Raw genomic sequence first — 16,676 nt, 5'->3', positions numbered from 1 at the left:
GTGCCACTGTCCCCTATACTGGTGCTGCTGGCAACAAGGGTGACACCTGGTCCTGCCGTGGCTGTGCCACTGTCCCCTATACTGGTGCTGCTGGCAACAAGGGTGACACCTGGTCCTGCCGTGGCTGTGACACGGGGTGACACGTGGTCGTGTCCCCCCCGTCCCCCCTGGGATTTCTGCCTATGCACTACAGGACACGACAATACAGGACAAGACACACTGCAGGACATCACACCGCTGGACAGGACACGACAGGACAGGACATTACACTACAGGACACTACACTACAGGACACTACACTATAGGACACTACACTATAGGACAGGACATTACAGTACAGGACACTACAGGACGTGACAATAAAGGACAGGACACTACAGGACAGGACACTACAGGACACTACACTACAGGACACTACACTACAGGACACTACACTATAGGACACTACACTATAGACACTACACTATAGGAGACTACACTATAGGACAGGACACTACAGGACACTACACTACAGGACACTACACTATAGGACACTACACTATAGACACTACACTATAGGACACTACACTATAGGACACTACACTACAGGACACTACACTATAGGACAGGACACTGCACTACAGGACGTGACACTATAGGACAGGACACTACACTACAGGACACTACACTACAGGACACTACACTACAGGACACTACACTACAGACACTACACTACAGGACACTACACTACAGGACACTACACTATAGGACACTACACTACAGGACACTACACTATAGGACACTACACTATAGGACACTACACTACAGGACACTACACTACAGGACAGGACACTACAGGACAGGACACTACACTACAGGACACTACACTACAGGACACTACACTACAGGACACTACACTACAGGACACTACACTATAGGACACTACACTATAGGACACTACACTATAGGACACTACACTACAGGACACTACACTACAGGACATTACACTACAGGACACTACAGGACAGGACACTACACTACAGGACATTACACTACAGGACACTACAGGACACTACACTACAGGACACTACACTATAGGACACTACACTATAGGACACTACACTATAGGACACTACACTATAGACACTACACTATAGGACACTACACTACAGGACACTACACTATAGGACACTACACTACAGGACACTACACTACAGGACATTACACTACAGGACAGGACACTACACTACAGGACACTACACTACAGGACACTACACTACAGGACACTACACTATAGGACACTACACTATAGGACACTACACTACAGGACACTACACTACAGGACACTACACTACAGGACAGGACACTACAGGACACTACAGGACACTACACTACAGGACACTACACTACAGGACAGGACACTACAGGACAGGACACTACACTACAGGACACTACACGACAGGACAGGACACTCAAGGACAGGACACTATAGAACAGGACACTACAGTACAGGACAGGATGTTACTCTACAGGACAGGATGTTACTCTACAGGACAGGATATCACTCTACAGGACAGGATGTTACTCTACAGGACAGGATGTCACTCTACAGGACAGGATGTAGCAGGACAGGATGTCACTCTACAGGACAGAATGTAGCAAGACAGGATGTCACTCTACAGGACAGGATATCACTCTAGAGGACAGGATATCACTCTACAGGACAGGATGTTACTCTACAGGACAGGATGTCACTCTACAGGACAGGATGTCACTCTACAGGACAGGATGTCACTCTACAGGACAGGATGTAGCAGGACAGGATGTCACTCTACAGGACAGAATGTAGCAAGACAGTATGTCACTCTACAGGACAGGATATCACTCTACAGGACAGGATGTTACTCTATAGGACAGGATGTCACTCTACAGGACAGGATGTCACTCTGTTGGACAGGATGTCACTCTACAGGACAGGATGTCACTGTACAGGACAGGATGTCACTCTACAGGACAGGATGTCACTCTACAGGACAGGATGTCACTCTACAGGACAGGATGTAGCAGGACAGGATGCCACTCTACAGGACAGGATGTCACTCTACAGGACAGGATGTAGCAGGACAGGATGTCACTCTACAGGACAGGATGTCACTCTGTAGGACAGGATGTCACTCTACAGGACAGGATGTCACTCTACAGGACAGGATGTCACTCTACAGGACAGGATGTAGCAGGACAGGATGTCACTCTACAGGACAGGATGTAGCAGGACAGGATGTCACTCTACAGGACAGGATGTCACTCTGTAGGACAGGATGTCACTCTACAGGACAGGATGTCACTCTGTAGGACAGGATGTCACTCTGTAGGACAGGATGTCACTCTACAGGACAGGATGTCACTCTACAGGACAGGACGTCACTCTACAGGACAGGATGTCACTCTGTTGGACAGGATGTCACTCTACAGGACAGGATGTGGCAGGCCAGGATGCCTGTGGGTACAGAGATAGTGTCCTGTGGGTACAGAGATAGTGTCCTGTGGGTACAGAGATAGTGTCCTGTGGGTACAGAGATAGTGTCCTGTGGGTACTGTAGGTACAGATGGATATCGCTTGCCAAGTGGCCCATTACGTTAGCAGCGGAGCTGACATTCAATGTAAAAAATAAAAATATATTAAAAACGGACAAAACTAACTAGAACAGCTGCTGTTATCATCTGCACACATCAACTCATGCTCACATCAAGACTTGAATTACGAGAAATCTATATTTATGTGCAAATTTGTTGTTGATAGTCTTAATCAGGTTAAGCATAGGCCATATAATCTGCATGGAGGGCCAAAATATAATCTGAGTGGAGGGCCAAAATATAATCTGAGTGGTGGGCCAAAATATAATCTGAGAGGTGGGCCAAAATATAATCTGCATGGAGGGCCAAAATATAATCTGAGAGGTGGGCCAAAATATAATCTGAGTGGTGGGCCAAAATATAATCTGAGTGGTGGGCCAAAATATAATCTGAGTGGTGGGCCAAAATATAATCTGCATGGAGGGCCAAAATATAATCTGAGTGGAGGGCCAAAATATAATCTGAGTGGTGGGCCAAAATATAATCTGAGTGGTGGGCCAAAATATAATCTGAGAGGTGGGCCAAAATATAATCTGCATGGAGGGCCAAAATATAATCTGAGTGGTGGGCCAAAATATAATCTGAGTGGTGGGCCAAAATATAATCTGAGTGGTGGGCCAAAATATAATCTGAGTGGAGGGCCAAAATATAATCTGAGTGGTGGGCCAAAATATAATCTGCATGGTGGGCCAAAATATAATCTGCATGGAGGGCCAAAATATAATCTGCATGGAGGGCCAAAATATAATCTGCATGGAGGGCCAAAATATAATCTGAGTGGTGGGCCAAAATATAATCTGAGTGGTGGGCCAAAATATTATCTGCATGGAGGGCCAAAATATTATCTGCATGGAGGGCCAAAATATTATCTGCATGGAGGGCCAAAATATTATCTGCATGGTGGGCCAAAATATTATCTGCATGGAGGGCCAAAATATTATCTGCATGGAGGGCCAAAATATAATCTGCATGGTGGGCCAAAATATTATCTGCATGGAGGGCCAAAATATTATCTGCACGGTGGGCCAAAATATAATCTGAGTGGTGGGCCAAAATATAATCTGAGTGGTGGGCCAAAATATAATCTGCATGGAGGGCCAAAATATAATCTGCATGGAGGGCCAAAATATAATCTGCATGGAGGGCCAAAATATAATCTGCTTGGTGGGCCAAAATAAATTCTGCATGGTGGGCCATGGGCCGAATAAATAGACATTATCTATCTTTACTGAACAAAATTATACACAACATGCAACAATTTCAAAGGTTTTACTAAAGTACAGTTCATATAAGGAAATCAGTCAATTTAAATAAATTCATTAACCCCTAATCTATGGATTTGACATGACTGGGCAAAGGCCCACCCACTGCAGAGCCAGGCCCAGCCACTGCAGAGCCAGGCCCAGCCACTGGAGAGCCAGGCCCAGCCACTGCAGAGCCAGGCCCAGCCAATCAGAATGAGTTTTTCCCAACAAAAGAACTTTATTACAGACAGAAAAACTCTTCAGTTTCATCAACTGTCGTGGTGGAAACGTAAAAACAAAAATGCAACGTTAAAAGTAAATTCTCTGCAATTCTACTCATTTTGCCATGGCGTCTAAAGACAATGTTGCTGTTTTAAAACAAATGTTATGCAATTCTATTCGTTTTGCCATGATTTATGCCATGTTCATATGATATCTGAGTTAGAGTGACTAACAAAATCAATGGGGGCCCCCTGGAGTCCAGGGCCTCTGGACACAAAGGTGAACCAGTGGACTGTCTTCACTGATCGGCAGTCACCCCCTTCCCCCTTCACACACACACACACACACACACACACACACACACACACACACACACACACACACACACACACACACACACACACACACACACACACACACACACACACACACACACACACACACACACACACATACGCACACACACACACACACACACACACACACACAGCATGTGAGAGACTATCGGAGCCGACCTTAGTGTTGCTCTATTTGCATTCAAACACCTTTGGCCAGCCCTCCCTCCTGTGTCCACAGTGTAGCACAGTACAGCTAATCAACACACTTAAGGTGTGGGACTGACCCCAGTCAATGGACTCCACAAGACCAGAATATCAATCTGATCAGCCAATGGGAAGTGAATAAAAACACAGCAGGATATCCTTCGCCCAGAAGAGTCAGTTCAACAGCTCACGTACAGATCACAAATGACACTTTCATTGTAAAGGGTTGCTGGGGTCAGTGCAAAGCTTAACTACAAGCACAGCATTTTAAACATTAAACATGTTAAAACAAATTTCGAAATTTATATCAAGAACCCCCCCCCCCCACACACACAAATATAAGACTTACATAGAAAATGACAAACATCCACAAGTTTCCCGAAGACAGAACCAGGCTTGGCAGATTTGAAGCAAATCGGGAAAAATGACTCCAAACCAATATCTTCCCTGGCATGTGGTCAATATTTTCCCTGGCATGTGACCAATACCTTCCCTGGGATGTGACCAATACCTTCCCTGGGATGTGACCAATAACTTCCCTGGGATGTGGTCAATACCTTCCCTGGGATGTGGTCAATATTTTCCCTGGCATGTGGCCAATACCTTCCCTGGCATGTGACCAATACCATCCCTGGGATGTGACCAATACCATCCCTGGGATGTGACCAATACCATCCCTGGGATGTGGCCAATACCTTCCCTGGGATGTGGCCAATACCTTCCCTGGCATGTGACCAATACCATCCCTGGGATGTGACCAATAGTTTCTTCCCTGTGGGAGATATCTGTTGGGATGTGGGGAAGCTCCATGGGTTGAAATTAAATTAAAGAATGAAAGTAATTGGTTTTAAATCAAAGGCCTCCTGCAGACTTGCTGTGTAGTATCTACAAGGTCAAGAGTATTCTATTGCTATGGGCCTGTACTATATTAGGAAATAGCTTTTTTTGATGTGAGGAATCTGAAAATATTACACAGAGCTAGCAGATTCAGTCAATCTGGAAGCCAGTAGTCCTAACACATCAATGCCAGTCCAATCAAAAGTGGAAAACATAATGAAAGAGAGAGAGACAGAGCAAGAGAGACAGTGGGCTCCCGAGTGGCTCAGTGGTCCAAGACACTGCATCTCAGTGCAAGAGGTGTCACTGCAGTCCCTGGTTCAAATCCAGGCTGTCTCCCATCTGGCTGTGATTGGGAGTCCCATAGGGCGGTGCACAATTAGCCCTGTGATTGTCCGGGGTAGGCCGTCATTGTAAATAAGAATTTGTTCTTTAACTGACTTGCCTAGTTAAATGAAGGCAAAATAAAGAGAGGTAGAGAGTTGTGTGAGAGACCAGTTTAGACTTTCCTGTCTATAATCTATCCTAAAATAGGTTTGAATATTCCCATCCACCTGTAGCTAATTTCTGTTCACGTACACCTAGCTGTGGTTTGACCCAAACCCCCAGATGAATTACAACCAGTGTAATCTCTATCTCCCTCCACATAGCAGATAAGCTGCAGGTCAACTCCTTGAACCCCAGGCACCAGAACACCCAGGCACCAGCATGTCTACCCAGGACGGCATTGGACAGAGGGGAGACAAAGGTGGGGGTTTATACATTATACATTTGTTTTAGATAAGGCCTTATTTACATTTACATTTAAGTCATTTAGCAGACGCTCTTATCCAGAGCGACTTACAAGTACATACATTCATACTTTTTTTTTTTTGTACTGGCCCCCCGTGGGAATCGAACCCACAACCCTGGCGTTGCAAGCGCCATGCTCTACCAACTGAGCCACACGGGGCCCTATTATTATTTAGATATGTGTGTGTGCATAGATTAGATGGGTTTAGTCTGGTGTGGTTGACATACAGGGTTGTTGTGCAGTATGTGGAGAACAAAAGACTTGCAGGACAGAGCTGTGAGGAACAGCTCCACATTTTAGTCATTTAACAGACTCTCTGATCCAGAGCCACTACAGTAGTGAGTCATTTAACAGACTCTCTTATCCAGAGCCACTACAGTAGTGAGTCATTTAACAGACTCTCTGATCCAGAGCCACTACAGTAGTGAGTCATTTAACAGACTCTTTTCCAGAGCCACTACAGTAGTGAGTCATTTAACAGACTCTCTTATCCAGAGCCACTACAGCAGTGAGTCATTTAACAGACTCTCTTATCCAGAGCCACTACAGTAGTGAGTCATTTAACAGACTCTCTTATCCAGAGCCACTACAGTAGTGAGTCATTTAACAGACTCTCTTTTCCAGAGCCACTACAGTAGTGAGTCATTTAACAGACTCTCTGATCCAGAGCTACTACAGTACATTTACATTATTTAGCAGACACTCTTATCCAGAGCGACTTACAAATTGGAAAGTTCATACATATTCACCCTGGTCCCCCCGTGGTAATTGAACCCTGGTCCCACCGTGGGAATTGAACCCACAACCCTGGCGTTGCAAGCGCCATGCTCTACCAACTGAGCCAGACGGGACAAGGTTTGAATATTCCTATCCACCTGTAGCTAATTTCTGTTCACGTACACCTAGCTGTGGTACACCTAGCTGTGGTTTGACCCAAACGTACACCTAGCTGTGGTTTGTGTTCTGTGTAAATTATTCAATATTCTACAAGTCTGATATGAGTAAAACATTTATGTTTTGGAAAGCCCTAGAACTTGGAAATTAAATAAACTTGTAATTGAACTAGGCCTAATTAAGCAACAGCGTGAAAAAAAAACACAAAAACTCCAAACAAAACAAACCCATAATAACGTTAAAACAATTCTAAAGTAGTCAGCAACCCGATATATACCCATATAACTGTTGCTCTACAGATAGCCTTTGACACCACGGCTTTTGTTTAAACACTTCACATTGATATTGACCGTGGCCCTGCGCGACGGAAGAAGGAGGGCGGTGTTTTCTGAAGCCACAACAAAAAAATAAACTATTCGGGCAATTGACAATTTCCTGAAGGGAGGTTGGGCTTATCACTCCCAAATTTCTCTCCGAAGTGTCCCATCTGGAGTGGACACAGGTTGGTTGAATTGGTGCAAGGACGCAGATTACATTGTTACACGCACACACAATGGACTAACTATCAGAGGGGGGAAACTGGAACGAAAACTCTGAATTTATGCTGTGCGCTTTACCACTCCAGAAGTGAGTGACGTCCTCTTGGAAAACTATTTATACCAAACATTTCAGGTAAGGAATGTAACCGAATGACTATTTGAAAAAAATAAAAAAAATAATCAGTGTATGAAGTCCCGCAGAGATGTAATCGGAAGAAACATTGGCACAGTCCGAAAATGTTTCCGGGCAAAGTTGGCTGGTGCAATTTTGCGCACGCGTTTATTAATGACTATGAATCAGTAGTGTATAGATTGTTTCCTTTTGAATGAAATTATTATAATTGTAATGACCCATAGTTCCTCGGTTCAGCACACTTATTCTTGTACTGCGTGCCACAAGGCTTATTCGTGCGTTGTATTAGGCTGATATTATTGCATTTCACTTAGCACGGTAAATAAGCGACTTTTCTCTCTGTGTTGACTGCTATTGTGTGTTATATACAGGCTACATTTTATAATAGGGAATTTAATATATATTTTAAATGCCTTAAAATAACATTGTCACAGGCATATACATATGCCTTCACTAAACACTGTAGTTCTTAGTTAGTTTGAACATGTGTAGCTAATGTTTGCACGTTCATCGGGATACTAGAATTCAATCACTTGCAGTCAGTTATAAATTTATGTATCTTCAAGGCCTATTCAGTCAAAACCGTAAACAGGTGTCTTGTTTAGTCTACTCTTGAAAACGTTTCATGCAACAGCAGAATTACATTTTTCATTTTGTTGAACCTTTATTTAACTAGGCACGTCAGTTAAGAACAAATTCTTATTTACAATTAAGGCCTACCAAAAGGCCTCCTGCGGGGACAGGGGCTGTAATTCAAAATAAAACTAAAAATATAGGACAAAACACACATCATGACAAGAGAGACAACACTACATACTGGACAGCTTCTGTCCAGTTTCTGTACAATATCTTTCTGTAAGGTTTTTGTGCATCTTCCCTATATAACTATCTCTGTTCTGTCTCTGTATCCCAGCAGGTATGATTCAGAGGAAGGATGTGGTTCTGTCAGTTCTAGGACAACTGCAGGATGCTACAGAGAGCTCCGGCCTGGATGCCCTCACCAGGGTAGCTCTGGAGGTCCGCCAGGTCCTGACCCCCTTCACCCTGCCCTCCTCCCCTTGCCAGGAGTTCCCCGGCTGGGCAGGTATCGACGGCAAGGCCCATAGCCTGTACCCTGCTGACGCCCCCAGAGGCCTCCTACCTCTGGTCTGTAAGGGAGAGGGGAACCTGCTGTTTGATGCAGCCAGCATGCTGCTAGTGGGGACTACTAGTCTCAGTCTGGAGCTACAGGTGAGGAAGTGTTTCACATGCATTTGAATGAAATATGTGTTGCATTGGCTTGTGTGGATTTGTATTTCCAAGGCATGAAGGTTATAATTCCGTCATTTTGAATTTGGATAACTCAGAGCTAATATGTATTTTTCTGTGTTTTTCAAATGATAAAATACTGTATTCTGACTACACATTTAGAAATATATAATTAGTTACTATATTGGTTTGTAGCCTAATCTGTATTTTGACAAGTACTGAATCATGTACTCTATTCCCTCCAGGTGCGTACCGTGGTCGACATGCTGCTGTGGAAGAGATACTACTTGTGTGGTATGATCGACTCTAAGGTGATGCTGCAGGCGGCCAGGTTCAGCTTGTGTGCCGAGGAGTCCCAGGACATGCTCAACCTCCCCCTGTCCGTCCTCGAGGCTATATTTGATGCCGATGTCAAAGCCTCCTGCTTCTCTGGCTCCTACGCCAACATGTGGCACCTCTATGCCCTCTCCTCTGTCCTCCAGTGCAACATCTATTCTGTCTACCCCATGTACAACCTCAAGATACGACCCTACTTCAACCGCCTGATAAGACCCAGGTCCTACCCCGAAGACATGGATCCTATCACCTTGCACATTATGTGGTCTGGAGAGCTAGAGGGGGGCTCCACCAGCTCCAGATTTAGACCCATAGTCTTTGTAGCGTTAGTCCAGGCTAGCGACTTCCAGACGGGCAGTCCTAGCACTGAGAAGAGGGTCCCACCCCCATTGAAGACCCAGGAGCTTCTCAAGCAGGACTCTCACCTGTCCTACTCCAGTCTGAAGGACAAGTACAACATCACCAAGAGTACCTTCTACCGCTGGAGACGGCAGACACAGGAGCACCGCAAGAAATCAGCTGCCAGGTCCACCTCTATACAACTCAATACTCTTTATCAGTCGTAGATACTGATGACAGCGTCATGGCACTCTGGGACATTCTCACTTTAATGGCTTGTGGTGTTTATTGTGTTTGTGGTGTTGTGTTTATTGTGGTGTTTATTGTTCTGGTGTTTATTGTGTTTGTGGTGTTTGGTCTGGTGTTTATTGTTCTGGTGTTTATTGTGTTTGTGGTGTTTGGTCTGGTGTTTATTGGTCTGGTGTTTATTGGTCTGGTGTTTATTGTTCTGGTGTTTATTGTTCTGGTGTTTATTGGTCTGGTGTTTATTGTGTTTGTGGTGTTTGGTCTGGTGTTTATTGTGTTTGTGGTGTTTGGTCTGGTGTTTATTGTTCTGGTGTTTTGTGTTTGTTGTTTGGTCTGTATGTTTATGTTTGTTGTGGTGTTTATTGTGTTTGTGGTGTTGTGTTTATTGTGGTGTTTGGTCTGGTGTTTATTGTGCTTTTTGGTCTGTATGTTTGTGTTTGTTGTGTTTATTGTGGTGTGGTGTTTATTGTGGTGTTTGGTCTGGTGTTTTTTGTTCTGGTGTTTGTTGTGTTTGTGGTGTTGTGTTTATTGTGTTTGTTGTGTTTATTGTGGTGTTTGGTATGGTGTTTATTGTTCTGGTGTTTATTGTGTTTGTTGTTTGGTCTGTATGTTTGTTTGTTGTGGTGTTTATTGTGTTCGTGGTGTTGTTTATTGTGGTGTTTGGTCTGTATGTTTATTGTGGTGTTTGTTGTGTTTATTGTGGTGTTTTGTTGTGGTGTTTGGTCTGTATGTTTATTGTGGTGTTTGTTGTGTTTATTGTGGTGTTTTGTTGTGGTGTTTTATTGTGGTGTTTTGTTGTGGTGTTTTATTGTGGTGTTTTATTGTGGTGTTTTGTTGTGGTGTTTATTGTGTTTGTGGTGTTGTGTTTATTGTGTTTGTGGTGTTGTGTTTATTGTGGTGTTTGGTCTGTATGTTTAAACTTCTGCTGACCTAGACAGATTAATACTCATTCAATCCCTTTCTATGAAGGTACGAGGCCAAGCACTTCGTCCAGGCGTGTTATCTGGAAGGGAAGCTTATGCCTCTGCACCAGTTTAAAGAGTTCTTCCCTGAGATCTCCCGGTAAATAAGATACTGAAAGCATTGTCAATACCGTTGAGATCACCACATGGCATGATGTCTTTACAAAAAAACACATTTTAAAAAACACATTTTAAATGGTTAAAAAATATCTAGATTTGAACTTGACTTTTCTGTGCCCAGAATGCTGTAGTTATGCTCCCGCTGTCTTGTATAATTCTGTTGCCTCTGTTGTTGTCCCAAAAGAAAAGGTAATTCAATGTCATTCTCTACCAGGTCCACCTACTATGCCTGGAAGCACGAGCTGATCTCGTCCGGCGGTAGTTTCTCCACGGACGAGGTGAGTCCAGGGAACAGCATGGAGCAGGAGTCCTGGTCCTCCCCAGAGTCCAAGCCCAGGCAGGAGGAGAACCAAGAGGTGGAGCCAGACCCAGAGCACCATGACAGCGTGGCCAGTATGTTCGGTCTGAACTACAACAATGATAAGGTGGATGGGGAACGGGCCCAGAACCTGGCGCTGATGCAGGAAGCCAAGAAAGTTCTTCAGAACTGCATCTCCATGAACACCTTGTTCCCCTTCAGGATCTTCAAGAGGAGCTTCCCTGGCATCTCCAGGTCAGTGACAAGGGTTTACCTGCTGTATAGCATGGCCTTTAATCAATCATTTTCTTTTGTTCATCTCCTTCATTTTTTTTATTAATTTACTGTTAAGTGTGTTACAATTTTAAATGCAATTTAACTCCAGTTTAATTTGAATGAATACAGATCCACTTACTACAACTGGAGGAGGGAAGCCATGCTGTTCAATAGAGGCTACAAGGCTAGGAGTAGCGAAGACAACTCTGATGTGGATAAGAGTACTGATGGTCAGTCCCCTATCGGGGGGACTGAGAGCCATGGTCATGCTGCTGCTGTCTTCCCCAGAATGAAGATCTGTAGAAACAACTACAAAGGGTTCAGGTTGGTGTTTCTACACAGGAAGAAGCTTAGAGAAGCAGCCAAGGTGAAGGTGTGGATTTCAAGATGGCCGATGTCCAAGTTCAAAGTGAACTACCCCTCCCTGTCACTCTGTTTCTATTGGATGTGGCGCAACGGCCCGAGGCAAAACAGGAAGGAGAAAATCACCCACCCGTCTCTGTCTCTAGAGGTGAACAGGCCTGAGGATATTATGGAGGACAACAACGCAGCAATGGAGAATGTTAACGGCGTGACGAGGGGTCTGACTCAGGACGTGACTCAGGACGTGTTGTTGTTAGGGGGGGGTCCAACAGAGGGTCTGAGAGGCCCTTCCACAATGACTTTTGTGACACCCCCCTTCGATGCCCCACTCCCTCTAGCCAGGTCCCCCTTGCCCCTTCCCAACCCAACCAAGATGTCCACCACCACCACCACCACAACAGATGACCAGATGTTTGTGATGGATCTGGTGGCCCTGGCCAACTTCAAGGCTAAGGCCAAACTGTTCCTCCAGAAACGCTTCGAGGAGAAATCCTTCCCCACATTCAAAGAGTTCAGGTCCTATTTCCCCCTGACTCCCCGCTCCACCTACTATATGTGGAAGAGAGCCCTGCATCACGGAGTGCCACTGGTACATGGCTGAGGGAGAGAGGGCATGGCTGAGGGAGAGAGGGCATGGCTGAGGGAGAGAGGGCATGGCTGAGGGAGAGAGGGCATGGCTGAGGGAGAGAGGGCATGGCTGAGGGAGAGAGGGCATGGCTGAGGGAGAGAGGGCATGGCTGAGGGAGAGAGGGCATGGCTGAGGGAGAGAGGGCATGGCTGAGGGAGAGTGTACCGAGTGTAATGGTGGTCATACACTCTGTTACACAAGCTTTAAGCAGAACGGTGCCCCTGTAACAAACTGAAATGCTCTCTTGTCTCTTCAGAATCCTAAACTATCCCTTCTCCCTCCTTCACTTCCTCAAACAGAGCCATCAGTATCAACTCACCCTCTTTTAAAAATGTTGATTTTTCTTCAACTGAACATTGTATTTGTTTAGGTAGAGGTTTGTTTGAGCGCGTGGGTGAAGCCTAATACATTGGAATTGTAGCTAAATGCATCTTAATCTTGATTTGTCCTGCTCTCCTTGTCTCTTCCCCTCCTCCCTCCATTCCTTTACCTATCACCTTCAGCTCATGGACATTTGCATGTGTGTGAAAAGACACTGTTCCACTAATGTTCCTCTGGCCTCCAGGCAAAAGGCAGTTGAAAGTCCCCATGATGGTGACAGTGGGGCTTTATTTAAATGGCTCTTTGTTTGAGAGTGGTTGTTTCTGCTTCTCTTGTCTCTCTAGTCTTGGTTTTAATTCCATCTCTCTCGTAATGATGGGTTTTAATCCCATCTCTCTCGTTATGATGGGTTTTAATCCCATCTCTCTCGTTATGATGGGTTTTCATCTCTCAGCATTGTTGGTTTTAATCCCATCTCTCTCAGTATTCCTTTCAACATCACTTTATTTCCATGTTCTCATTTTAGTTAGCTAATTGTTTTCAAGGTGTGCTGTTTTTGTTAATCCATTTGATGTCTGTTTATCTGTTCTAGAAGATTAGTAGTGGTTGACCTTTTTTACTAGATTATTATTTTTTTTTAGATGTGTTGTATTGAAAGGAGTCTGAGCTGTAGGGAAAGGCATTTGTTTCAGAAATCAAGTTTCTCCTGTATTGTTTAGCTCCCTTTTTTTGTTTTCCAAGCATGTTCTTCAAATACTGAGTTTGATTCCACCCCCCCAAAAATTGACAATTGAGTGTTCATCCACTACCTTGTTCAGGGGCAGAACGACATATTTTTTTTACCTTGTCAGCTCGGGGATTTGATCTTGCAACCTTTCGGTTACTGGTCCAACGCCCTAACCACTAGGCTACCTGCCACCCCAGTGCTACTTGCAGTATGAGAGGGTTCAATGGTTTTCCAGCATATGTTACAGGGTTCAAGACATTTTGTTTTATTTTCATTGACAAGTTTGTTTACGAATGAATGTTTACAACACTTCTGGACTCACTACCAGAACATGTCATTAAAACGTACTAATTGGCCTCATTAAGTATATATTTCCTTTATGAAACTCTATTTTCTTGCTGATTACCATACTTTTTACTACCAACGTTTTTTTTTTCTGGTAACTATACTGTGAAGTATCTTCTTGATATGTGAAGTCTTAAACTATGGTATGTTAGTTTAGATCAATTACGTTTTTGTCTTTTTACATTTTTATTTTTTTTAATGTCCAGGTGTATATATATTTTTTTTTTCTCAAAACAACATTTTCTCTGAGTATTGACATTTTAGACACTGGTGTATAACTGCCGTCATACATAACCAAACATTTTTATATTTCAATTTCTGCATATTTATTTGTTTTGTCATCTGGAGTGTACATCAACCATATTTTTCTCACCCACAGTGAAAATATTGTTTTCCCAATTTTTCTTTATCAATAAACCACCAACTCAAATTCAGCTTGTGTTTGAATGGATGACTCCTAGAGCTTCTAGCTCCATTCATATACCTGGCAGCAGTTTATCTTGCTTTAGATTGGTGTGATTTTATTCCGTTGTAGTTCATTGTCCCCCTAGCTTGAGGAGACCATGATGAAGGACTAATCAACCATGCTGAGTTTAACAGACACACAACACAGTGATCACAGTGGTATTGACCAATCCGCTTTGACATCAGTGGTATTGACCAATCCGCTTTGACATCGGTGGTATTGACCAATCCGCTTTGACATCGGTGGTATTGACCAATCCGCTTTGACATCGGTGGTATTGACCAATCCGCTTTGACATCGGTGGTATTGACCAATCCGCTTTGACATCGGTGGTATTGACCAATCCGCTTTGACATCGGTGGTATTGACCAATCCGCTTTGACATCGGTGGTATTGACCAATCCGCTTTGACATCGGTGGTATTGACCAATCCGCTTTGACATCGGTGGTATTGACCAATCCGCTTTGACATCGGTGGTATTGACCAATCCGCTTTGACATCGGTGGTATTGACCAATCCGCTTTGACATCGGTGGTATTGACCAATCCGCTTTGACATCGGTGGTATTGACCAATCCGCTTTGACATCGGTGGTATTGACCAATCCGCTTTGACATCGGTGGTATTGACCAATCCGCTTTGACATCGGTGGTATTGACCAATCCGCTTCGACATCGGTGGTATTGACCAATCCGCTCAAACAATGATCTGATTTTTTTCTCACCCATCTCATGATTTCTGAGTGGCAGAATGTAATGTGTGTAATCAAATCATGTTTGCCATTATGAAAGCTGAAGGCAGTGGACCAGCTGAATTTTATTTATGTTTTTCACCTTTATTTAACCAGGTAGGCTAGTTTGACAACAAGGTCTCATTTACAACTGCGACCTGGCCAAGATAAAGCAAAGTAGTGCGACACAAACAACAACAGACTTACACATGGAACAAACAAACATACAGTCAATAATACAATAGAAACTGTATATAGACTTTGTGTGCAAATGGTGTGAGGAATAGATGGGTTGTAGGAATAGACAGGTCGTTTTACAGGTACACAACATAATGTTTCTGTTGTATTGTCTAATGCTCAGGTCGTTTTACAGGTATATAACCATAGTGTTTCTGTTGTATTGTCTAATGCTCAGGTCGTTTTACAGGTATATAACCATAGTGTTTCTGTTGTGTTGTCTAATGCTCAGGTCGTTTTACAGGTATATAACCATAGTGTTTCTGTTGTATTGTCTAATGCTCAGGTCGTTTTACAGGTATATAAGCATAGTGTTTCTGTTGTATTGTCTAATGCTCAGGTCCTATTTCAGGTAGTCAAGAAGTCAATGTGAATTGCCAACTGAATCTGTCCGACCAACAAGTGTTTGGAACACAACCATCGTGTTTCTATTGTATTGTCTAACGTTCAGATGAGATTGTCTGACCGCATAGATGGTAGTAAAGCCAACTCTGTTAAACCCCCCCCCCCCCCATTACAGTGCATGAAACAGTGCACGCAACAGTGCACGAACAACTCAATCTTTGACCATGATGACACATTCCTTTTCTGCCTAGTCTCCTTTCTGTCTACTCTACTGTACTTGTGCTAATGAAGGTAATGTCTGGAGGGGGATGGGGGGGGGGTGTAATTGTATGCATGGTGAGAGAGGTGTAAGTAGATGAGAGAGGGTTAGGAGTTCCAGGGGTGCAGAGAGAAAGATCTGTGGCCTGGCTAGAGATGGTGGGGGAGGAAGGGAAAACCTATCCGATCTTTGGGAGGGAGAGACCAGATTGGGTATCAGGAGGGCCATCAGACATACCTAGCGAACCCTACAGCCTACCCCAAGGCTCCTCATGTTCTGTTGATCTGAACAGATTGGCTCTTGTACAGTATTTTCTACTCTACGTGGAAATAGTTCCATCGGATAGTTTTACCATCTTGTGGAGCTTTCACTCTGGCAGAATCCCAGGTTTGGTTTTACTTGCCTTCTGTCCTCTCCTCAACACTTTGAACAAAGGTCAAAGGTAATCGAGGAGAGGAAATATGAAAACAAATGCGTCGTCATGAAATAACTCTCCTCCACTGATGTGGCATGAAATAACTCTCCTCCACTGATGTGTCATGAAATAACTCTCCTCCACTGATGTGTCATGAAATAACTCTCCTCTACTGATGTGTCATGAAATAACTCTCCT

General features: G+C 44.0%; 1 protein-coding gene and 2 non-coding genes across 3 annotated transcripts; 1 reads left to right on the top strand and 2 right to left on the bottom strand.

Annotated features, from left to right (window-relative positions):
* Window positions 1–6,336: 6,336 nt before the first annotated feature.
* trnaa-ugc (transfer RNA alanine (anticodon UGC)) lies at window positions 6,337–6,412 on the bottom strand. The gene has a single exon. It is a non-coding gene; the product is annotated as a tRNA-Ala (tRNA).
* A 617-nt stretch (window positions 6,413–7,029) lies between these two features.
* trnaa-ugc (transfer RNA alanine (anticodon UGC)) lies at window positions 7,030–7,102 on the bottom strand. Its single transcript has one exon. It is a non-coding gene; the product is annotated as a tRNA-Ala (tRNA).
* A 1,633-nt stretch (window positions 7,103–8,735) lies between these two features.
* On the top strand, window positions 8,736–15,940 carry LOC129825535 (vertnin-like). Its single transcript, XM_055885704.1, has 5 exons — window positions 8,736–9,047; window positions 9,311–9,927; window positions 10,956–11,048; window positions 11,283–11,621; window positions 11,772–15,940. Exons 1-5 carry the CDS (start codon window positions 8,736–8,738, stop codon window positions 12,604–12,606), a joined length of 2,196 nt encoding a protein of 731 aa, XP_055741679.1. The 3' UTR covers window positions 12,607–15,940.
* The last annotated feature ends 736 nt before the right edge of the window (window positions 15,941–16,676 follow it).

Source organism: Salvelinus fontinalis, chromosome 27, assembly GCF_029448725.1.
Source record: "Salvelinus fontinalis isolate EN_2023a chromosome 27, ASM2944872v1, whole genome shotgun sequence".
NCBI lineage: Eukaryota > Metazoa > Chordata > Actinopteri > Salmoniformes > Salmonidae > Salvelinus > Salvelinus fontinalis.
The sequence above is the reverse complement of the archived record's forward strand: the minus strand, read 5'-3'. Positions and strand labels throughout refer to the sequence as shown.